General features: G+C 42.7%; 2 protein-coding genes and 1 long non-coding RNA gene across 7 annotated transcripts in view; 2 read left to right on the top strand and 1 right to left on the bottom strand.

Moving 5' to 3' along the window:
* Positions 1-3,097: 3,097 nt before the first annotated feature.
* On the top strand, positions 3,098-9,499 carry dele1 (DAP3 binding cell death enhancer 1). Of its 4 annotated transcripts, none has more exons than XM_079352816.1 (12): positions 3,098-3,315; positions 4,276-4,393; positions 4,804-4,906; positions 5,931-6,075; positions 6,213-6,419; positions 6,547-6,635; positions 6,766-6,859; positions 6,952-7,094; positions 7,204-7,362; positions 8,014-8,106; positions 8,411-8,564; positions 8,744-9,499. In XM_079352816.1, the coding sequence occupies exons 1-12, from the start codon at positions 3,285-3,287 to the stop codon at positions 8,995-8,997; spliced, it is 1,590 nt and encodes a 529-aa protein (XP_079208942.1). In that variant the 5' UTR covers positions 3,098-3,284; the 3' UTR covers positions 8,998-9,499. The 4 variants fall into 4 exon arrangements, with proteins under 4 accessions (XP_079208942.1, XP_079208941.1, XP_079208940.1 ...); XM_079352815.1 differs by having other exon boundaries at positions 3,099-3,315; positions 8,741-9,499; XM_079352814.1 differs by having other exon boundaries at positions 3,100-3,315; positions 8,411-8,570; positions 8,741-9,499.
* LOC306829691 lies at positions 4,374-9,829 on the bottom strand. The gene is made up of 3 exons (XR_013779894.1): positions 9,771-9,829; positions 4,584-4,674; positions 4,374-4,453 (listed from the first exon to the last, which is right to left on the bottom strand). It is a non-coding gene; the product is annotated as an uncharacterized lncRNA (long non-coding RNA).
* Positions 9,830-9,889: 60 nt separating this feature from the next.
* apbb2a (amyloid beta (A4) precursor protein-binding, family B, member 2a) overlaps positions 9,890-25,040 on the top strand; it is a 36,350-nt gene continuing 21,199 nt past the window's right edge. The window contains exons 1-8 of one of the 2 annotated variants that reach the window (XM_079352804.1): positions 9,890-10,133; positions 13,233-14,503; positions 15,135-15,331; positions 15,928-16,071; positions 17,201-17,286; positions 17,410-17,470; positions 19,281-19,427; positions 19,783-19,910. In XM_079352804.1, coding sequence (XP_079208930.1) covers positions 13,264-14,503; positions 15,135-15,331; positions 15,928-16,071; positions 17,201-17,286; positions 17,410-17,470; positions 19,281-19,427; positions 19,783-19,910 — 2,003 coding nt within the window. In that variant the 5' untranslated portion in view covers positions 9,890-10,133; positions 13,233-13,263. Of the gene's footprint in view, positions 10,134-13,232; positions 14,504-15,131; positions 15,332-15,927; positions 16,072-17,200; positions 17,287-17,409; positions 17,471-19,280; positions 19,428-19,782; positions 19,911-25,040 lie in introns of both variants that reach the window. The other variant, XM_079352803.1, reaches the window with a different exon arrangement.

The following is a 25,040-nucleotide window of genomic DNA, read 5'->3' as shown; positions in this document are numbered from 1 at the left end:
TGAAGTTCCCTCCTTGCTATAAAATTCTCAAACTTGAGAACCTGATCAAAGATTGAAACATGGCTAAAAACAAACTGCTCAATTAGTCAGATCTAGAGGGACTCTGTTTCCAGCTCAGCTCTGTGTTTTCCATATTGGCCAGACTAATTTGGCCCCTGGTGAATCAGCAAACAGTATTTGGCAGTGAAGAGGTCTTGCTAACATTAGAAACCACTGCAGGCTAGGCTTAATCGCCATGGGAAGATTGTAGGTGAAAACATGATGATTCTGTCACCATGGAAACAAGTCAAGGAGTGAATAATTCCAAGTTAAATCTGAATACACTGAATACACAACAACAGATCTCCTCCCTCCAGCCCCCCTCAAAAGCCCCCCCCCCCCCCCCCCCCCCCCCCCCCGCCTTTCTGAGGAGAGTGTGTTTCCAGTAAGAGTCGGGACGTGCGTCACTCTTTGATCCACCAGACGAGGAAAGAAAAGCCAAACTGTCCTGCAGACTGATTGATGAACACTGTGCTTCTATAAATCAACTCTTGAATCTATGACTGTGTCCTTGTATTCATCTTGATAACAGATAGAAGTGTACTACACTTTTCTATTTAAATAACATTGTCCTTTTCCACTTTACTTTCACACTGCTCATTGTGGCCCTACACTGAGAACTGAGCTGACCCATTAACTCTCAGAAAACTTCATGTCACAAACATCCTCATGTGGAAAGAACCAAGAATTAAGGAAGAATTAAGAAAATCCTTTTTAATTTTCGCTTAGTCACCTTATATATCTTGTCAAGTTTCACTGTTAGATCCTTGAAAATAATGGAATCATAATCAATGCTATTAAGAAATCCAAATATATCCTCCAGTACCATCCAGCAAAAGACACATAAATCCACTTTTCGTTTTTGTTCAAGAAAACTCGAATATGTTATGCACTGATCATCCACGTGGACAATGAAATCAGAAATATTAATCACAAATAACATCCAGACTCTACATTTTATAAACCAAGGTCATGGGGCTAATCCTTGTCCACACCACAGGAACTTTGTTTATATTAAAATTGATGAAGATGGAATGATTCATCCGAACCACAACAGTCAGGCACAACGTGCAGCCAGCGTGAAGAGAACCTTCTCCAACATCAACACCCGCAAGGCTGCAGGTCCAGACAACATCCCTGGCCGTGTGCTGAAGGACTGTGCAGAGGAGCTCAAAGATGTCTTCACAGACATTTTCAACACTTCTCTGAGGCAGACTGTTGTTCCAACATGCTTCAAAACGACCACCATCATACCCATTCCAAAGAAGCCATCACCATCCACTCTCAATGACTATAGACCCGTTGCACTGACCCCAATCATCATGAAGTGCTTTGAAAGATAGGTCATGGCCCACATCAAATCCTCCCTTCCCTCCACCCCGGACCCCTACCAGTTTGCATACCGGGGCAACAGATCAACCGAGGATGCAATCTGCTCTGCTCTTCACCCAGCCCTCACCCACCTGGACTCCAAAAACTCATACGTCAGAATGCTGTTCATAGACTTCAGTTCAGCATTCAACACCATCATCCCTCAGCAGCTGATCGGCAAACTGGACCAGCTGGCGCTCAGCACTTCCCTGTGCAACTGGCTGCTGGACTTCCTCAGCAAGAGGCCTCAGACTGTGCGGGTTGGCGGCAACGCATCAAAAACCACCATCCTGAGCACTGGGGCCCCCCAAGGCTGTGTGCTCAGCCCCCTGCTCTTCACGCTGCTGACCCACGACTGCACTCCATCCTTCAGCAGCAACCACATTGTGAAATTTGCGGACGACACAACAGTGGTCGGTCTCATCTCTAACAACGATGAAACGCACTACAGGATGGAGGTGGGCCAACTGGCCACGTGGTGCAAAGACAACAACCTCTTCCTGAATATCGACAAGACCAAGGAGGTTGTCGACTTCCGGAGGGCCCCCACTCCCAAACCCCCCCTGACCATCGACGGTGCTGCTGTGGAGAGAGTGAGCAGCACCAAGTTCCTGGGTCCACATCAGTGAGGATCTCTCCTGGACAGCAAACACCACATCACTGGCCAAGAAGTCCCAGCAGCGCCTCTACTTCCTCCGTAAGCTGAAGAGAGCACGAGCATCCCGACCCATCATGTGCTCCTTCTACAGAGGCACCATGGAGAGCATCCTGACCAGCTGCATCACTGTGTGGATGGGGAGCTGCACTGCTGCCAACCACAAGACCCTGCAGCGCACAGTGAAGGCGGCTGAACGGATCATCGGTGTCCCGCTCCCCTCTCTTCTGGACCTCTACGGCACCCGCCTCACCCGCATTGTGAGTGACCCCACCCACCCCTCACACAGCCTCTTCAGCCTCCTGCCATCGGGGAGACGGTACCGCAGCCTGCGGGCCGGCTCTACCAGACTGAGAAACAGCTTCTTCCACCAAGCTGTCAGGAAGCTGAACTCTCTTCCCTCCCTTCCCTCCCCTCCCTCCCCTCTGCCCCCATGAACACTGAACATTGGAACCTCCTCCTGTTTGAACATTGAAACAGAACCCTGGTCACTTATTGCACATTGCACGCATGCACAAGTTTCACTTTTCTTATAATCTGGTTCTATACTCCATTTTATTTAACTTAATACTTTTGCACATTTAGGTTTATTAATGTAAATATTATTGATCTTTTTTACATCTTTTTGACTTCTTTTTTACCTTGTTTTATTTTATTTACCTTTTTCTTATCTACATTGCACCGTGGGGAGGGGGGAAACGTAATTTCGATTTCACTGTATGTCTGACATATTTTGAAATTGACAAATAAAGAACCTTGAACCTTGAACCTTGAACCTAAACAAATGGTCCAATATACACATAGCAGGACAATTAACCTCATAAATAACACAATATAGTGATATTCAACAATGCAATAATGCTGGGGAGATACAAACACAAAGCATCGGATACAAACGTGATGTATTTAAATATAAGATGATAAATAGGCTAGGCTATGAAATGAAACTGAACACCTCAATTATGAATCTCTCATTATCCATTTTACCACGCGGGGGAGCTGTGACGTAGTGAACCACCTCCTCGTTCTCCCTCTGCTTAGTTGCGTCATCTGAGCCACTTCCGGTCTGCCGACACATCTCGTGACTGTTTTTATTTACCACTAGCAAAAGCTCTCGAGTAGAAGCAGTAAATGGTGACAACTGCTCCACAATGAACCTGAACATGGCTTTACGGAGAAAAGTCTTGAGTTAAATCAGCAGTGAAGACGAAAGATCATCATGTGGAGAGTTCACGGGTTTGTCGGAAGAGGTGAGACAAATGTCACTTTTTTTGCTCCCATAATGCCATGTGTGTGTTTTTTACACACAACTACTAAGTCCAGGTCAGTGGGGTTTGATTCTGGGTCTGTCCAGATATCACATTACAGCTGCAGATATTTATGGAGCCAGAACACTGACAGCTGAATGTGGGCATCGAAAATAACATTTAGCATTAAAAACTCACCTACACTAACAATAAGAAAGATTGGTATTGAAACACGTGTATTGCAAAAAAATGAAAAAAAGTATTGGCACTGAAAAAACATTCAGTGAAAAAACAGAAAATGCAGTGACAATCTTCAGATGATTTCTTCATGTCTTTCTTTTTTCAATGACAGATGTTTTGCATTTTGAGTTGTTCTGACTCCATAGATATTCACATACACATACAGTGTAACACATGGCCTTCATGCATACAGTATGAAAACATGCTTATATTCAGTAAATGAATCTGTAAGTTCTCCAAACATGGAGATCACCTTAATGCACGAACTAAGAATAGTTTCTGTTTTGCTGCTCTTTGGGGTGTTCTTGGAAACTTTTGCAAAAAGGTCTTTGTCTTTACCAAACTCCGACAGTCTAACCAGATTTACAATAAACCATTCAGATAACAATATTTTGCTTTTTGATGCCTCTGTAAAAGTTCATTTGTACTCATTGTTCCGTGCCGTTAACTGAACTGTATTATTACCAGTGGCACGTTACAGTATTTATTGAATTAACTCAAATAAAGATAACTAGTTGGAATTCACTGACAGGTGAGTGGAGAACTTTCTTTGTTTAATAGACAAACATTTTACAATGTTTTTTTTTTTCTTTAAGTAAAATAAGAGCAATAGTTAGTGTAGTCCTGTTGATCAGTACGTATATATCAACAGGTTTTTCTCAGGTTGCCCAACTTTCTCTCTGAGTGTCATTTCTGCTTTTCTCCCTCCTCCGTGATCCTCAGTTCTGCATCGTTGCCATGGCAGTGTCCCCCTTCGACTGACCCAGAACCACCATGTTGAGGACGAGGTCATCAACAGCTCGACTCTCCTCTCCACCTCACGACACTCCTCCGACAGCAGGTACTACACACGACTTCATCCCTTCTGGTTTCAGACGTTCTCAGTGTCTGATGATTGAAGCTTCGAAAGAAAGAAAATACAAATAAAAGTGTTGGCCACTCAACTTGATCGTGTGGTTATTCAGCCTCAAACCACTGGAGATGAAAAACAACCTTTGATATTAGGTCATACTTGAAATGATGTTCCTTACCCTTCTGTTCACCTCTCCGGTGCTCTTAGCGGCTCAGTGCGTCCCTTTCAGCTGCTTTCATCATCCTGCAGCCTCTGCTGTGAGCACGAGCCTGCGCCATCAAGGAAACAGAGACAGAGCTGTCTGCTTTAAGAAGAATATTTCTTTGAATCAAAGAGACTTCCAATAGAAACAGACTACAAACAGTTTAATTGGTTTGTGTTTGTTTTGCTGTCATCAGCTCTCAGGAAGAGGAGGATGGAGAGAAGAGGAAGAATCACAGAAGCTTTCAGTTTGGCTTTGCCGAGCTTCCTCGTTACACAGCTCTGGATGCTGTGGGATGGGTACGTTTTGTTTTTGTCTTATTTAATGTACATGTTAAATATTTTTGGATTTCTTTTTGGTATTATTGTTACTGTAGAGACAGGACAGCTGGATTTGAACGCTGGCTGCCTGCTCGTAAGTGGGGAACACGAGTTAAACCCTCGGTCAGCGGCCCCTTGAAAATATGGAACATGTTCAGCTTTTGGACCTGATCATTGTATTAGTATGAAATTGTATCACTAATGAAAAAAATAAGTTTTTGGAGTGCATGATGTCCTGGAATCTTATTTTATCACTATTTATTGTTGTTTGTCTTTGATATAAAGAATAGATTCAACAACAACTTTAACTCCCCTGACTAAAAGAAAAGCTGATAAAGCATGGTCACAAAACTGTAACCACACACAGCTCTATCTGAGTTCTTATCTTCCGCTTTTTTGAACACTGAAATTAAAATATTGTAACCTAAACACTAATTATTCAGATGTCTTTAGCCAAATTAAGAAATGTCCATCTCAAAATAAATAGAGCTCACAGCTGCACACACGTCCTCCCTGCGTGTGTCCTGTGTCTGCTTCTACCTGCTCTATTCTTGGAGTACACAGCAGTTCTGACCCACAGCCTGTAAGAAGTCATCAGGCTCGAGATGCAACAATTACTTTATTATTAGTTGTCAACTGGCACATTCATCACTGGTGTCATTTTAAAGAAAATAAAAATACTCTGTGTCCAGCTTCCTTCATTGGATACTTTCTGCTTTCAATACACAACTGAAAGTGAAACTGAATGTCTTTTTGTTGCGGGCAAAGCAAGACATTGAAGGTCTTCATTTTGTCCTTTGGGAAACACTGATGTACATATCTTTTACATTTTATAGATCAAATAAAATAACTGTCTCATTGGTCAGATAATAAACCTACTAACTAAATGTTGACATGAAAACAGTTGCAGAATGTACAGAGACCAGGCTAACACAGTTTGATTTATGCATGTGTCGTCTGATCCTTCCAGTGATAGCAGGTGATTTCTCGTGTGTGTCCACAGGGAGCTGTAGCCGTTCTGTTCATGCAGCTCTGCAGGAGGATTCACTCTCAGCTCTCTTCAGGCACCGAGCTGAGTCCGTCCCCTGGAGCCCTGACAGCACCCAGCACCCTGCACAAGTGTGGCTACCGCATCCTTCTCGAGACCTGTGAGTCCGGTTATAAAAGAGCGACCGCATCATAACTGTATCAACCATCTTTAAACCATCTCGCTCTTTGTTCAATCTCCTCTTGAACGATCTTAAGCCCGGCTTCATGTTCATTTCTATCTTTATGGGTTCTCCAGTGTCTAGACGTGATGTTCTGCCCAGAGGAAGGAGAGTGTCATGTCTGCCAGAGAGACAGATCCAAGATCAGTCTGCAGCTCAGAACAGCAGCAGCAGTTCAGCAGATGAAGGTGTTCACAGCAGCAGTGAGGAGGACCATCTGATGGTCGACTTCTCCAACCCTGACCTACAGAGGGCGCTCTTAAACCAGGACTCTCCTATACCAGGTTTGTGATGTGCTCTGTGCTTGTTGTAGTAAGATTTAGTCAATATATATATATTTTTTTTCCTAATTTGGCAATGCTTTGTTTTTGATGTTAGCAAATAGACATGATCGTCTTGCTTTACCCACAGAGGAATCACTTCTGTCCGGATCCTGTCCTCTGCAGAATGATGCCAGCCGAAACGATCCAGGGACACAAGATAATGCAGCTAATGACAAGGTGAACATCCACCTCCTAAAGATCTGAAAAGTTTTTCTTTATTTTCTTTTTTTTTTTTATATCTGAGTGATTGACTGACTGACTTGTCATCTGGTCTTGACTATCATTTTGAACTTCTATGTGTTTTCAGACAGCGTTGTCTGATGAGCAGAGGATGATAGGAGCAGCAACGAATCTCAGACACGTCGGAGAAACCAGCATTCCTGTGATCCTTAACATCATGGGTAATATAATGTCTCCCTTCTTAGTCCTGACAGAAAGGCTGAAACATACGTGTTGGCTCTTACTTATACCTCCATCTCTTCGTCTGTGGCAGGTCTAGAGAGTGCCAAGAGGGAGAACTACGAACAAGCTTTCATATGTTTCGTAGCTGCTGCTCGGCAGGGTTACAACAAGGCCCAGTTTAACACAGGTGTGTGCTACGAGAAAGGCCGAGGAGTCACCGAGGACAAAGAGAAAGTGAGAATCCAGACATCACTTCCTTTAAGGCTGAAAATCCTCCCGCTTCTTCTCTGGAATATCAGAAATCAGTCTCTAACATGTTCTCCCTTTCTGTTTTCGGTTTAAGGCTCTATATTACTACCAGCAGGCAGCAACCGGGGGACACAAACAGGCCAAGTACCGCTATGCAAAACTGCTCCTGACCAGCAGGGGGAACCAGAGATTGGAGGAGCTGAACAAGGCCATTGACTTACTGGAACAGGCTTCTGCAGCCGGATTCACCAAGGTAAAAATCACGACAGAAACGTCAACACTCTTCCCTCATAAAATACCTCTGAGAGTGTCATTCAAACACAGCTCTACATCACTGATGGTGGGCTTTTCAGGTAATATTCAAATGTACTTTTTCTTAGACATTTGAGACCTTTGAAAAAAATCAATTCCAGACCTGTTGTACAGAAGACATTTGGATATGTTATGGTAGAAGGAGCATAGGTATAACTAATGACGTCAAATATATTACATTTCCTGGTACTGTTCGTAGTGTCACACTGTCATGGTTTAATGAAAGTGAAAATGTTGTGTTGTTCTTTTATTACATGTCAAATATCTGCAGTTCCAGGCTTGCTATACATGACTTGGCATTAAGAGCGAGGAAAAACTGAACTGATGTTCAGGCATCCAAATTCTGCATTGTACTAATTATTTATCGTCATGTTTTTGAAAGTTAAGTACGAAGACGTCCCTAATTTGGCCTCAAGATTATTTCCGTTTACCGGATAATTTATAGAAAGTCTGAAGCAGTCATTAAAAAATGTATTTATTTATAAAGAGTCTTTCCAACTCTTATTACTCTGTTATTACCTGGGAGTTAATAGTCATGCTGGGCTGATGTGGATGTGTGAGGATCAGAAGCTGGTTTTCTCTCCCTCTCCAGGCTCAGGTGTGCCTGGCCTCGGTTTACGCTCGGGAGCCTGTAAGAGATGGGCGCAAGTCAGCACAGTACCTGAGGATGGCAGCAGAGAGCGGAGTGAGTACCTTTTCTAGACGCTTCGAGCGTTTTATTCACACCTTCTTTGCTTCCCTTTCACCTCCCCTCTCAGTGTAGCATCTCAGACACTCTGCATTAGGAAACAGAGGATCCCATCCATACTTACTTTCATTGATTTTAATCCTGAATCTTAAGTTTTCTGCCCACATTATCATATTTTAAGTTTGTGGTTTCATTTTAGTTTGAATGATATTAAGTTACAGCCAGGTTCATGTTCTTGTATTTTCAAAACAGATTTTTTTTTTATAGCCACAGTTTTAAGAACTTCTGTGTATGTGTGCAGGACCACAGTGCCTTGCTGTTCCTGGGTCAGTGTCATGAGAGCGGCTTCGGGGTGCAGCAGAATCTGAGGAAAGCGCTTGAATACTACAAACAAGCAGCACGATTAGGCAACAAGCAGGCTAAAAGCTTACTGACGCCTCCTACTGACACAGACGGTAAGTGTAGGCACACGTGCTCTGTTGGAGAGACACATTTGTGTTAGTCACTGCATTTTGGTTCATTTGTTAAAGATGACACTGCATGTGATGAGTTTTTAATGAGCCAAGACAGCAGTGATAATATCTGTGAGAATGAGTGATTTATTTCTCTTCTGTGTCTCTCTCCTCTTCAGCAGAAAATGCAGCGTTGCGCTCAATCCGTTCAGCTCCGTGTTTCCCTGTATCCAACTGTCAAGTCCGGCAGCCCAACTTATACCTGGCCAGTCATGTCCAACCCTCCAACCGTCAGCCTGTTGCACCTCCTGTTTTGCCTCACTCCTGGAGCACTGGGAGCCTGTGTCCCCCCTTAGCACTTTCCTCCCACCCTCTACACCTCCACCACAACAGGAGTGAGGGAGGAGCCTGCCAGTGGACTGTAGGGATAGGATAGTTCTCTCCTGAGCCAGAACAGGTCAAACAAGAATGTATTTTGACTGTGAATGTGAAAGCACCAGAGGTCAAAGATGTGTACATGTAAGGTCTGGATTAGAATAGATTTTTTTACTCGGTGTGTCTGTGAGTTGAGACGTGTGGATATGTTGGGGAGTTTTTATAAGTCTAAAGCAGATGTAAGATAAAAAGTCAGAACTGTGTTTCTTGAGGGTTATTCTTAAGTGTTCCTGTTTGTTTTTATACACTACATTGTTTCCTCCTGTTCTCATACCTACTTCTTAATCTGGCAATTTGCAACATAACTGACACAACTAACCTGTTATCATACAGTTATAAGGTTGTCAAATACGTCAGTGCTCTCAGCTTCAGATGAGAAATGGGGAAATTAATGATTTGCCTTTATTTTATATCTACCAAAGAGAATTATGTTGCACTATAAAGATGATGTTTTACTGTATAACTACTAAGAAAATAATAAAAAGAATTGTTCCTCAATTTGATTCAATGGCCTTCTGGTTACTTGTTTATCACAATACAATGTACTGACGATTAGTAACAGTGTTTAAAAGAGAAATGTGTTATAGCATTAACTTTGGCTGAAGTAGATTTGGCAGAAAGTTTATTCAGGAGGAATATTTTTATTAACTGTACGGAAGTATATTTACAGATGATAGCATAACTATTTGAGGCATTTTATTTGCATTTACACTATTCATATTTTTTTTAAGACCGCTGGATGACGTAAGACTTGGTGATGTGTGATTTCATTACCTGTATTGGAAAAATAACACCGGTAGATTTATTGTGGTTGCGTCTCCTCGCGCTCAGCGTCCTGCGTCCTTTGCTCTGATTGGTCGGCTGGGTGAGGTCTCCACAGCGCCGCGCCGCCCCGGGATCCTCTGGCGCAGAGAGAAAGCAGAACTTGGCCGCCAGCGAGCGCTGAGCCGGGCTGGGAGGTTTAGATGATGTGATGTGATCCAATACGGGCGGCCGGCTGCAGCTACGGGCGGACTGGCACTTAAATAGGGCGCTGTCGACATAGGCCCTGCTTTTCACTCTGCCTGTGTACGTAAGTGAGAGTGTGTGTGTCGTCGTGGGAGCTGAGACGCAGGAGCCCGGAGGCTGACCGAAGCGGTGAGTGGATGTAAATAGATGCCCTCGTTGGGATGCGCTCCACTCCCAGTGCGGCGCTGATAATGGGGCTGGATGCTGAAGATGCACTGCTTCTCACATATCGACAGCTTTGCTTTCACACTACAGCGTCCTCGTCGATACATTTAAAGATGGTCGGGCGCTATTTTAGACATCTTTTGTGAGGGAGTTGTATTAAAGTGACAGCAAGGAGCGAGGGGCTAACGTACTCCACCCATGACATCATCGACTTTTTCAAGTTCATTTTCTCCCCTGCTTGTGCTTTCATCTGTTGCATTTCCTTTCTGAAGCAGTGGGTGCAGCTCAGAGATGGGGGGAAGGGGCCTAGACACAGGGAGGAAGTTGATCATTGATGGTTGCATGATAGGTCAATATCTCGCGACATTTTTAAAATGTATTAGATTATGACTCTCTATAGTATTTTATATTGATTTGAAGATATTTGACATTTCTCTGTATGTTGACCCTATAAGGTGAGCGAGCAGACAGTATAAACAAATACAGCAGATAAAGATTCAATTTTTGACATCTTGCACTAGAAATATAGAGGAAACATAGATAGTTTGCTCCAACAGTAGGCTACTCCTGCTAATAGAGACAAATAAAAAAAAAATAATAATAAAAAACAAATAAACAAACAAATAATAACAAATAAAAAAAACAAAGATTAAATAAATAAAAATATGTCAAGTCAGAGTAACTTCCAGCTGTCTTGCGACCAGCTGCTATACTCCATGCATTTTATGAATGACCTCTGCTGTTGGAGAGCACAACAGATTAATTGAGGACAAACAGTTTAATGACCTCTGTGTGATGACTGTGCCCCCACTGTCTTGCAAACTGCTGTGTCATTCTACCCGCTTTCTCTGTAAAGCAGCCTTTCTCATCCCACCTCCCCGGTCTACTTGCAGGCCCACCATGTCTAACTATACTGGAGATGTGGCTGCACTGTCGGAGGGAGGAAAGTAATTTAGAAATCAGTGAACATCTTGAGAAAGAAAAGCAAAGCTGATATGTGTTTTGCATGTTTCTCCTTTTGAGTTTCAGGAGTTGTATCAGGATGTGTAGTTTGTCCTCTGAGTCATGCTTCTTATTTGCTCTGGTTTTCTGATTCATTGGCTTGAAGCACAATTTCTTGCTGTCTGGAGGAAAACTTGTATCTCCTGGTTTTCACTTTGGTATCAGTTCATATTGACATTATCCTATTTAGAAAGGTGGATAACCGAGTAATACAATATGTACAAGATATTATACATGTGATGTGTGCGGCTTATTGAGAGAAGCAAAGGGTGCAGAATGGTTCTGTGCAGGTTGCATACTGTACCTGTTGACAGTGTTTGGTGTGTCTGAGTCACAGGCCTGGAGTGTAAGTGCAGTTTCAGCACTAACAGGTTGTGGTGGTTGTCCAGCTTGTTGAAAAAAGAACAGCAAGGCAGCCACCGGGGGGGGGGGGGGGGTTGATAGGGGTCCTGCATGAACAAAGTGCACTGCCCAGGGATTTTCATTTTCTCCTAAATCCTGCGCCTGTCTTTTCCCAAGATCTTGTCGTGCTTTCAGATCTGCTGCGTTTGTATTTTCCGTTTGTGTTTCTGAGAAAAGGCTCTGGTGATGACTGCAGCATTGTTTGAGATGTGTGTTTATGATCTGTTGACAGGGTGTTGTTCATACATTCTGCTGTCACGGATCTGTGTTCACCTGCTTCTTTTCTTCCAAGGATTCAGAAACGGAGGTGACAGTGATTCTGTCCAGTCATGTGCACTTTCTTTGTTTCCATGCGTCCCTCTGTTTTCAGCATCACATGACTGATCCACCCAGAGATAAAAGAGACATGGCTAGTCATTAGGCAAGATCTGGCTGCTTTCTTACAGCTCCACTTTGAATTTCAGAGCTGGATGACTACCTCAGGGGTCTGACTCACCCCCAATATAATGCAAATGCTAATGCAATCCACCCTAATGACTTTGATGCTGTTTTTCTTAACACAACCACAGTGACACCTTTTGTATAAAAGACAAGTGAGTCTACTAAGTAGACTCACTTGTCTTTTATTTAAATTAAAGCTGAAAGTAGACTCTACTTTCAGCTTTAATTTAACAGTAAAAGCGTCTGAGAGAGCAGATAGCAAGATATTTATTTAGCTACATGTTTAGTTTTAACATCAGAGTAATAGGAGCAGAGCAGCACAGTACATAATGTCTCAGCTTGATGATGTCACCCCTCGATGAAGATGTCATACACACAGAGACACAAAGAAGAGTTTGATCGCTTTGATTCAGGCACCTTTTTTTATAACATTTCTTAGAATTTGTGTAGTCTAGATTCAGAACAAAATAAGCAGATAGGGGGTCGCCGGTGGCGCAGCGGCAGTGCGCGCGACCCCATGTATTGAGGCTCAGTCCTCACGCGCGGGCGGCCCGGGTTCGCGCCCGGCCTGTGGCCCATCTCCCGCATGTCTCTCCCCTCTCCCTCTCCCTGATTTCCGACTCTATCCACTGTCCTCCCTCTATAATAAAGGCATAAAAGCCAAAAACAAATCTTTAAAAAAAAAAAAAAATAAGCAGATAGACCATGGAAAGAAATCTTCGTTAGAAAAGGTTATGAACCGAGAGGAACATGTTCTCTGACTGAATTGGGTTACAGAGAGGGGGAAAACTTCATTTGCTACCTTTCCAAAACCTTATGAAACCCCTTCTCAGCTTTAGTGCTCTAAACCACATTTTAAGGCTGTATAACATTTCAAAGAGATTTGTAATGTCATTTTATTGTTGTGACAAATGTACTCCATTTATTTAATATGTACATGAAATAAATACTCAGTTATCAAGAAGAGCTTGGCAGAATGCATTAAAGCAACTGAGTAACAGATATAGCAAGCCATGGCAATTTGGATGATATTAACTTACATCAGATAGTCTTCATCAGTAAATTAGTTATATGAAATTGTGATACAGATGTGCTTAAACATTTCAGAAATACAATGTTTTCATGTGAAGATGACATTTCTCCAATGTATCTACTGTAACATAAACCTAAGGTGGTGTTTATATGTAATACTTATTAGGGTTTTTCTTTTCCTTTCAGCTTCATCACAGCAGAGTATTTTCAGTCAGTCATGACGTCAGTACAAACTCCTCCTCTCTCCCGCTCTGGTTCAACTCCCTCTAACGTGGGTATGGCCAACCGCAGTGGCCCCTCTGCCACCCCTCCAACCTCCCTCAGCCTTCGCTCGTCATACAACCAGCTGCTTGGACGTGATGTCATTAAGGAATCCATGGAAACAGGAAGTTCAGCCACCTTGCCAAAGAGCCGTCAGAGGTATGCGATGACCAGCGTGCGGAGCGTCATGGGGATCAGTGACAACCTCTCTAAAAACCAGCCTGTGACCCGAGGGCGGGGTCTCCCTACCAAGTCCTCTTCTAGTTCCGCCCTCTACTCTTCTTCTTCGTCATCCTCGCTGTTTAACACGACAAACCCTAAACTGGCCAAGAATGGAGCCAACATGCAAAGACGGGCAGAGAGCCAGCAGCTGGAGCTGAGCAGGGCCAACACAGAGGGCAAGATCCACAATGATGTCATCAATAACCCCGGCTCTGATTGGCTAGACAACTCACAGTTGCCACCATTCAGAAGAAGGACCAAGAGCTTCCTGGGGTACCACGAAAAGGCCTGGGATCTGGACCTGAGCTGGGGGAAGAAGGAGCAGAAGGAGGAGAAGAAGCAGCAGCCCTCCCCTGAGAAGGAGCAGGCCAGCCCTGACAAAGACAAGGAGATACAGAAGGAGGAGTCCAGCATCAAGCAGACCTGTGAGGAGGAAAAGGAGGATGTGGAGCCTGTGGTGGAGGAGGAGGAAGAAGAAGAAGAAGAAGAAGATGACCCAACACCAACTCCAAGACAGCCCTTACTACCAGTGGTGGTGGAAGCCCCTCTTTCTTCCACCTCCACTCCCTCCTCCTCAAACAGCCCAGAGTGGATCCCAGACAACCAAAACCAAGCTCCAGTCAAGGTCAAAGAGGAGCTCTGTGTCCCCGTACAGGCAAGTCCCCGCAGTCCTGCAAAGCCCCCTCGCAGCTCTCAGCCAAGGGTGATCAAGGTGGAGCTTCACCCAAACAATGAGAACCAGTTCTTGCAGCAGTATCCGCCTTCTTCTCCCAAACAGGCTCGAGTTGCAGAGAGGAGCACCCCGACCAGGAACCGGGAAGCTCCTGCTCTGCCAGATCCTATAACTGAGACCGGGCCTCCTAAGGTGGGCTTAAGAATGGACCTGACTCCTGATACTCCCTCTGAGGATGAGGACTCCAGCTGGACCACTCTGTCACAGGAGACACCCTCTCCTCAAACTCCAAAGGAAACAGGTTTGTGTTTTTTGTTTTTTTTCAAGTACACCCAACCAATGTCACTCTCTGCTACACCCTTCTTTGTCTCTCTCCTCCATTTTCCTCCTTCTTCTTGCCTAAGGCGGTCTTATCTGAAGATATATCTAAAAGCCTTCTTCTTAAGCAAGCAAGTCTCTCCAGCAATACTGTTGTAACCTTTAAGGCCCCTGTGAGACACCTTATGGCGCACAGAGTGAATTGGATGGAAAGAGGGAGAGAATACTGCAGAGAGAAGGGGATGAAAAAGAGAGAGAAAGAGGAAGCAGAGCTGATAAGCTGTGATTGTCAAGAAAGTATGACAAAGCAATAGAGAGAGAATGAGGGTATGTAGAGAAATACAAGGAGGCAAACAGTGAGATAGAAACCAGGAGGGAGAGGAAGGGAGAGATCCTGCTGTCCAAGAGGGTATGAGCCCTGGCGTTGCTATGACAACTGACACTAAGTAAGGACAGGCTGACCATCTTTGAAATGTACCCTTGCAATCCCAGTACGTGTGTGGAGGCTTCTCAAAATGATGTTTGTTTTGTCTGACTGTATGATCTTGTATGTGTTTGGGTGATATACACTCATAAACAACATGTGTTTGTGTATCACTGTCACCCTGCAGCAGATGTTTGGTCTGAGGGGGATCTTCCCCCGGGCTGGCGGGAGATCTCAGACTCATCAGAGGTCTATTTCTGGCACATCCCCACTGGCACCACACAGTACCACCGACCTGATGCTGCACACACCTGTGCCAACGCTGAGGCAGACACAGAGCTAGACTCACAACAGGAAACACAGGACACCTTAAAGCCCCCCAACGAGGTGAGAGGACCCACAGGTCTCAAACACGTGAACTTAAGTACTTACGTCAGCGTACTTAATCACCTGAGGGAATACTGGATAAGAGCAATTTATTTTAATGAATACCAATTAGATGTCTTTCTTTCTCAACCATAGCATGATGTCACATCTTTTGTATTGAATGAAAGTTTATTGTTTAGTCAAGGTTAGTGTTCGATAAAATGATGATGGTAAATGATGCGGATAGCTGCACATCCATGGTACCAAAGGGGAAACATGATAGTTTACTTAAGTATGTGCAATCTACTTAAGTACTTATGTTAATTGTAGAGAAAGAAAAAAAATCTATCAAGCTGAAAACTTTTTATAGGGTTTTAACTCAATAATGAACGTTGAAAGATGATTGAAAGCTTGTAAGATTGTTGTGTGAAATGTTTACAAAATTGGGCAAGATAAACTTAGAATTGAGAATTGAAACAACCACTTGTTAATAGAAACAAGGCATTAACATATACATTATACAACACTATACATTATTTTGGAGGGATGTTTTTGGATGAATAATGTTCCCTGTGTGTTTCACTCATTCCTCTTGATCCCTTTTCTCTCTCCCACAGCGCCCCAGCAGCCTGATATCTGACAGCTCAGTGGAGCCAGTCCCCTCGCCCTCTGGCTCCTCCCCCTCCTCCTCCGTTTCCACCCCCTCCGATGATGTCACCTCTTCTGGACCAAATCTCAACATCACCACCTGCACAGCCAACGTGAGCCACGGGGCCCTTCTCAAACCGCTCTGCCTGACGTCACAGTCATATCTGAATCAAGTAACCTATTTCAAGTTGGGGGGCAGTTAATCTAGCAGCAAGCTTTAGGATGAACTCCCTTCACAACCATGGAAACAGGAACTTAATATAACAATAATTTTACATCACTCAAATAATAGCCCACATATTTGGTGGCATTTCTCTTTATTGTTTAACTCTGGTGTTTATACAATGATTAGTTTTTTAAGTCCTTGCAAACATAAAAACACATTGCAATGTAATAAAGACAAGTCAAGTTCTTACAACTAGAAAATGTTCATATATTTACATTTGTATGATGCTACTTTACTTAGCTCATTCAAAAGTCTTTACATTTTTGCGGTTGATAACACTGAACTTTGATGAAGCTTATGGAGAAGCTTCCATAACGAACAAAGAAAAACAGCTGCAGAGTAAGCCCTGATTGGTGTCGACTCGCTATGTGAGGTTTTAACAACCCACTCTTCTTCCATACTCACAGGTTTTAGACAACACCTAGAGTGGTGGACGCTCCACGTGAGCATGCAAACGGAGTGGAAGTGTGTAGGAAGAGGGTATAGGGAGTGTTTTGAGAAAGGCCCACATTTACTTCAGTTATTTTGTCATTAATCAGCCTTAATAATGACAGGGATGGCTCAATAGTGCTTTCAATTTCAAATGAAAGGAAAGCAACTGCTCTATTATATACTGTATGTCATAGTCATTGACAAATCCAGGACCATAGAAGATGCTACATGAGTCCCCATCAGTGCCCATCAGTTACAAAACACAGGATTGGAAGGAATCACACTGTTTTGGAGGAATCAGGGTCTCCTTCAAAACTAATGTACACATGAATATCTGTCTTTATGTATAAAGCTTGATGGTGTTATAGATACATGTGCACTATCACTGTAGATTTATTACATCAACAGGAGCACATGGTAAACTCTGTTTAGGTCACACTGAAGTGCTTATTTAACAAATATCTCTTACAGTCAGTTACCACATAGAAACTCTGATTAGTTGAGAAACACAAACATGTTGAACCCTCTTTGTTATTGATACTTTAATGGCTGCTGCTATTGTAAATCTGTCTGTTTCCCTCCAGGACCTGAAGGACTATCCGGTCTACCCTGATCCCAGTCTGAAGGCGTTTGAAGGGGCCACACTCCGCTATGCTTCTCTTAAACTCAAGTAATACTGAGTACTATTTGTTCTGAGTTTATTCACTGGTGATGGCATGATGTAAATGGTGTTTACTAGTTGTAAAATGCGACATCACTTTGATTGTGTGTGATGTCTGATGTTTCTCTGCAGCCCCCCGGCGCAGCTGGAGACTGTGGACCTCAATAACACGGTCTCTGATTCAGAGGAAATGGTAAGATCATATAAACCACTCACTGATTATTTAAGAACCAGAGCTGCAATGTTACTTACTGAATCTACTCAAATATTATTTCATGTCATTTTAAACATCCACTGGATTTTAGTGCATTTAAATGACAGATCTGGTAACTTTTCTCACCCGAATGTATCTGAATTGATGACTTTAAATCTTATGTCTTTGAACACCTTTTCCACACGTACATAACCTGTTTCTGTATATTTACATTTTAGTGACATTTTAGATGTTTTTTTTAGTGTGGAACTGGTATACTGTTAAAGGAACAAAGAATCATAATGTCTGTCACATCTTCTAAACAGTATCCACAATAGAGTTTTTATACTCAGACAAAACATTCATATTCATTGCTTAAGGCTCCACTGAGAGAGTGTAATGTATAAAGAGAATACATCCCGTCCTATTGTTTGATGATTGGACAGACAATGTGTGCAGAGAGAAGTGAGGCCACATTTTATAGGCAGCTACAGGCAAAGGCCATAACCTGTATGTACATGAAAGTAAACGTACTGTTGTGACTTTTAAAAGACATAATCAACTGTCGTGAACAACCATCGATGTAACTGCAGTTTTTAATGACGTTCAGCTTTATTTGGTATTCAGTTGAATAATAAACAACACCAGTAAATCACTGTATGGCAACATTTGAAGAGCACATATTCCTCTGTTATTCAGTTTGACCTCATTTGCTGAACATAACGTTGTAATAGAAAATCTTATGTTTGTTAAGGAAGGCAAGTCATCAGGTTTAGTTTGCATGATGTAATGAAAGGTGTCACTGGTATCCTTTCCTCTTTTTGTTTGTTGCAGTGCCACTTAGTGGTTACTTTGTGAACTGAGCCATAGTAAACGTCTTTATGTCCAGACTAGGATTTAGCTAGAAGAACAGCATCATGAAATACATGTGGCATGTTCATGGTATAGGACATATTCCTTTCTCAGATGTGTCTCTACCTGGACCACAGTCAAATGGATGCAGACTGGAAGTTTTCTGTTCAATATTTTTAGTACTCTTGGACAGTTAACAATTTCACAGTCATTGCAAAGGATATATTGATAAAGCTTTTAAATCCCTTGTGAGTTGCATTCTCGACTATTTCCAGTAAAAAGATGTCAACTAAAGCCAAATGTTGCATTATATAATAGATTTTAAAAAACAAGAAGATCTACATACTTTAACTTTAACTTTCTATTTTTTTTTTTTTTTAAATGAGTCTTCTAGTGCTTTACTTAAGCTTATCAAGTAAGCATTCACAAGATGAGTCAGAGGAGAGATCAAACAATACCTTTTTATCTTCTCCAAGAACATAATTTCTGTCTGACTCATGTTGGATCTGTTTTCTTTACTATAGGGTTATGTAACAGTGAAGACAACAACTCCCATGATCCCATGCTGCTTCACAACATTATCACATTACTTCTTTTTGTAAATGCTTGCTGCAGAAAAAACATTATGTGCTTTAAGATATTGACGTCTTGGATTGTTTTTATATATGGTCATCTTTATATACCACAAATAATCATATGTTTTCTATTTGGATGTATTTTTATTAAAAAGAATGTTTTTTCTGATATTCTGGCTGAACTCTTTCTCATCATTAACCCACTCTCGTCTTGTCTGAGTGTTGCCATAGAAGTCACAATGATTGTCAAACCCACTAAAACAAGGCCTTATTTTATATGGTAAAGCTGAATTATTCTGAAATATTGGGGAAAAAAAGAGTCAAAGAGACATGGTGTATGTTTTTAAGTTTAGCAAAGCTAATGTGAGCTGTGTTGCTTCCAGTCATTCCCTGTGCGCTCTCTGGGCTGGGTGGAGATGGCAGAACAGGACCTGTGTGAAGGGAGGAGCAGTGTGGCCGTCCACCACTGCATCAGACAACTGTCTTACTGCAGGAGGGACATAAGAGACTCAGCCGGGGTCTGGGGAGAGGTCAGTCATATTTATTTAAGAATATATTGTATGAATGAATGTATGATTGTATGATTGAATCAAATATCTTTTTTTTTAGACAGAAGTGAAACATTTAAAACTGTCCATTTTGTCACGCAAAGCAAATATAGGAAAATGTATGGAAATATTGAAAACGAGATTCAACAGAAAAAATATGTTATTTCTTTCTTACCTGTGTGGTCAATGGCAACACATTTTTGGGTTGTTTTTTTTTGCTTTTATTTATGGGACAGATGAGTACAGGAAATGTGGGGAGGAGAGACAGAGGGGTAGGCATGCACCAAATGTTTGAAACGGTGAGATTGAAAGTGTATTCTGGTCTCTGGTCTTACAGGGTAAAGGGATGCAGTTAGTGCTTCAGGAACGCATGCTGACCCTGGTTGACCCCGATGATCGCAGCCTTCTTCACTCCCAGCCAATTAGTAGCATCCGTGTCTGGGGCGTTGGCCGAGACCACGACAGGTAGGGGAAATTCTTTTTACTGCAAAAGGATCATTCTTCGCTGAATCCACCTTCTTAGCTATTCCATGTTTACTTCTTAAACGTGATCTATTGAAATTCACACAAAGAAGAACACAGACACACAACAAGTAAGCACACAGTAAGCCTCCAAACACTCAGCGCATTAAAAACTATATGCTGCATGTGTTGAATATTTTTGTGGCTGAAAGAAGCTGATTCAGGAGATTTCACTAATCATCACAGAATGGAATCAGCCTCATTATTATTCAATGCCAATTTGTACAAACTGCATTAAAAGCACCATAATTATGTTCATTGCTGCATGTTTTCATGGCAGACTGAAGACCTTTGGGGACTTCAGTCATTTGCCAATGTCCCATAGTCTTAACCTTTCACTATTGAGCTGACATTGTGCTGAGGCTAGCACAGCTGTTTATGGGGGTGGGGGTTGGCGGCAAGCTAAAACCCCTTATTCGTATGAGCCCCAAAGGGATTCCATGAAGCCATTATTCCATACAACCAATCCAAACACAAAGCCAAAACACAACTAGAAACAACAGTGCTGATATAAAACATACGTATATGCATATGTTTAATATAAATGAGATATTTAGGCCTCCACACACCATCCTGATATTTTAGTATCAGTCTGTGAAAATCCTTTCTCAGTGCTAAATGTTAAACCTCTAAGAGCTCGGAGACTCTGGGAGAGCCACTTTGGAGATGTGTGTCACATAAATGAAAGGAGTGCTGGAGGTTTGCAGTCCAGGAAGCCGTCTGGTTCTGACATGTATAATCAGCTGTTAAGGCATTGGGTGAAAATCGAGTTTAAAATAACTTCTGTGAAAAGGGCTTGGTCTCACTTCACCCGCAATGTCTTGCTGCCTTGTTTTCTTATTCCTCACATGTTTATCTCAGTGTCTTTCTCCACATATCTTTTATCATTTTGTCTTCTAAGTACTGCTATAGTCTCTATACACTGAGGTACGCTTTGGGATGCACTCCTCTTTTCTCCCTCTTGTCTTTTTCCTTTTTTTCTTTTCCTTAACAGCAACACACGATGTGTGAGTGTGAGCGATAGATAAAAATAGTGAAAGAAAGAAAGAGACTCCCTCCACCCTCTCCCGTCTCAGAGGATTGAGAAACTTTTCACTGTGTGTCTCTCAGTGGTAATGGATAAAGCGTGTAGTGGAGAGGAGAGGGGAGGGTTGGCCCAAGCTGCCTCTCCCTCTTATCCTTTTTCTCCTCTCTCTCTCTATCTGTCTCTCACAGCATTACTGCTTCTGCTCTTCTCACAGCAGCACTTTAATAACAGCAGTTTAAAGTCTGCAGCCATGTTTCCACATTACTTCTGGTGTACTGTTATTATATCATGAAAGATAGCGTGTCTTCTCTGAGATCACTACACACTTTCCATTTATGCAGCACACGGTTTTATTGTATACCACATCTGAGGAGGAATAATCTCTGTGTGTGTGTGTGTGTGTGTGTGTGTGTGTGTGTGTGTGTGTGTGTGTGTGTGTTCGATACACAAATGTTTTGACGGTGGTTGAAGTACTCCAGTCACACCTCTAGAGTGCACTATAATCAAAGGCTATGCATAAAGCTGATATCGTGAAACTGTGTACACTAGAGTAAGTTGCCTTTGCCCATCTGTAGAGTTTTTTTTTTTTAATGATTAATTATAAAAAATTAGAAATTATTTTCGACACATGGCTAAAGAAATTTAGTTGTCATCTCTGTCACTATCTATCTATCTATCTATCTATCTATCTATCTATCTATCTATCTATCTATCTATCTATCTATCCATCCATCCATCCATCCATCCATCCATCCATCCATCCATCCATCCATCCATCCATCCATCCATCATCCATCCATCCTTCCATCAAATCCATCCATCCATCGTGTGTTTAGTGACAAAATAAGGTGGACATATTAACCTCAGAAAGCTTAGGGGAAAAAAACATAAGGAGGCAGTCATTAAATTATAGGTATAATCTTTCTGCCGTCTGATGTGTGGGCGTGTTGATCAGTCTATGTGGGCACAGGTTCATTGTGTTTCAGTGAATTCAAGTTGAATAGTCTGTGATAATTATTCCTCTCTGTATTATTTAATATGAATGTTCTTTGTGTGAGTGGGCTGTTGCGGTTAATTATTTGAATCAGAATGCAGACACAGCAGATGCAGCTTCTTGTTGGTCTTTAGGTTGCTCTGCAGAGATGTCTATGCATTTTTACTTAAAAAAAGTTAAGACAATATTTCGACAACCTCGAAAGAAAGAGGGGGTCTGACTTTGAAGGTTAATACTTCAACAGTGTCCCCTTCTGGGATGAACTGAAACATCTCGGCTTTTCACCGCTGAATGGGAACATATCCCTGGAGCCAGGGCCATGAATCTTGTAGAAAAGTGGAGTTGATACTTCCTCTGTTTGTATAGCGTGTCTCTGGCTTGTGAAACACACAATGTGTTTGCTGACACGTAACTGATGACTTCCCTGAACAAAGTGTCAGAGTGACTGAGTTTCAAGTTAGACAGGTAATGATTGTCTGAAGCTGTCAAGTCAATAAGACAATCCAAATTATTTATGCTGTAATGTAACAGGAAAGAGAAAGCTATGTTTTAAATGAAAAGGTTGAACACAGTGAGTTATGGAGACATTTGAGCCTGCGTGCTTGCATGGAGGATATCGTCTGGGATTAGTAAAGCTCCCTTTGCTCTCTCCATCCATCTCTCTTTCTGTCTCCTGTCTCTTTCTCTCTCCATCTATCGGAGGAATATTCCCCTTTCGTCTTGCATGTTCTCTCTCTCTCTCTTTCCCTCAGCTTCATTCAATATAAATGAGTCCCCCTGTCTCTTAAGCGAGGCGGGACAAGGAAGAGGGGGGGTGGGGTGGGGGGGTCTGCCCCTGGATGAAGTCATGAGGCTAAATCTGGAACACTCAGCAAGTCTGCAATGTGCACACCTGTATGTGCACGTTTGCATGTGTATGTGTGTGCCTGCACGTGGGCTTGAATTGATGAAGTCATAGGGCTAAATCTGGAGCACTTTATTTGTGTGTGTGTGTGTGTGTGATGCTGAATGAATGGGTGTGCCTGTGTCTTCCCCCTCTTCTCCTTCCCCGCTTTACTGGCTGTAACGCTCTTGTGCTATTTCTACTCTTTGTCTCTAGCGCTCTTTCTGCCTCTCTTTCATGCCATTGGCTGCACAGCTTTGCTTCCTCTTCCTTCTTTCTTTGTCCCATCATTAGCCTCTCCTTTTTTCTCCAGGATTAGAAAGACAAGAGGGAGAGAGACAAAGATAGCAGCAACTGGGGAAGAGGAGAAGAATCTGAAAGAGAAACAGGGAGAGTGTGATGGGGGGACGGGACGAGAGAGAGGGAGAGGCAGCTTCCCTGCTCACTCTGAACCGGACACAGCAAGACTTTGCTCTTCGGACCGTGAGTGAGAAGTAAAGGAAGCCGAGCGGAGGGGAAGATAAGGAGGGAAAGGTGTAGGAGAAGGAAAGAGTTGGGGGAGGAGGAGAAGAGAAGAGAAGGAGAGAGAAAAGAGGGAAAGGAGCCCTAGAGGATTAAACAGAATAGAAGAAAAGGAAGAAAAAAGGAGGAGAAACAGATTTACCCCCGGGTATCACAGAGCAGCGGCTGAAGCTATGTCACCGTGGCAGAGGAGCTAACAAGGCAGGGAAGTAGTCGTCCATATCGGAGCAAGGATGTCTAGCTGTGTGAGTACTTCTATCTTTTATTCACTCACTGCTCTAGGTGTCCTGATCCATCCATACATCTACTGTACATGAGATCATCCATTACTACCAGTCTCTGTACCCCTCAAAGCCCAACTTTCATTTAATAGCCTTCTCTAATTTACTTCTCAGTCCTTGCTGAGGTTTGACTTCAAAGTGTGTACTTTCTTTTCCTCTCTTTGTTTCTTTCTCTCCTTCTCTCTCTCTCTTTCTCTCTCTCTCTCTCTCTCTCTGTCTTTAAAGTGTAGGGATGCAACTGGCAACAGCAGGAATGGAGAAAAAATAAGAATGAGAGAGGGATGAAGTAAGCAAAGCGGGGGATTGAGAAAGACAGGATTAAAGTCACTGGATGTGCTGCAGGGATTTTCAAAGTGTGTGTGTGTGTGTGTGTGTGTGTGTGTGTGTGTGTGTGTGTGTGTGTGCTGGCTGTTTGGAGCTGTTTGATATGGCTCTCAGCTTGTGTGTGTATTCTGCAGAGCTGAAATAGAACTATTTTTGACGTATCTGTCTTTTGCTGCCTTCCCAATTTGTTCAAGTCAGGATTCACACCTAAGTGAAGGTGTTTGGGAGTTTGTGTGTAAGATTAATGCTTCGCTGAACGCATATGTGGCAACCCCCCCATATATACACACACACACACACACACACACACACACACACACACACCTTGTGTATACCATAACAAGCTGAGCTGATGAGGGATGAGCAGGGGAACACTAAGCGAAAAATCAAACGCTGAAGTGAGATGATTTACAACATCATGGGGGAAGTTGCAGCTTGTTTTCTTGTCCTTGGCTTGTGACACTTATTAGGATCGAGACAACACTGGGCGTCTGCCACTGTGACGCACACTGTTTATAGTGTCTTTGTATAGCCCTGATGTCTGTGTGTTTCTCCTGCTATCAAAGGAAGCTCCAGTTAGCTTTTTGTCATAGAGGCGAGCACACAAAAAGGCGTAACAAAACGCTGCTACAAACACACGTTTCATTTATATTCATTAGTGACACTAGTGGGGCTCTGCTTGCTTATTCCCCACAGCTCTCACTTATTTCCCCACATGTTGACCTTCTGTGGACAGCTGTGGCATGCACAACTGATGGGAGAAAAAAAAAAAGAAGAGAAGAAAAGGAGAGAGAAGAAGTGAAGGGACACGCAGGCCCCCAGTATCATTAATATTTTAACGCTGAACACACTCAAGCAATCACTTCCTTTTATGTCAATGAAGTGATTTTGACGACTTTTTTGTGATGTGCATGTTTGGGTGTCTCCATTTATTCACCAAGTCCTCCTAGTTTAGGCTCAAGTTCTCTGCTCATGTCAACACCTGTGTCACCTTAATTAACATGCACAACCCCCTCTGATGGCCCACAGGGACGCAGCCCGA

The sequence above is a fragment of the Symphodus melops genome (genome assembly GCF_947650265.1).
Source record: "Symphodus melops genome assembly, chromosome: 9".
Classification (NCBI taxonomy): Eukaryota; Metazoa; Chordata; class Actinopteri; order Labriformes; family Labridae; genus Symphodus; species Symphodus melops.
Note: the sequence above shows the minus strand (reverse complement) of the source record. Positions and strands in the feature narration are given on the sequence as shown.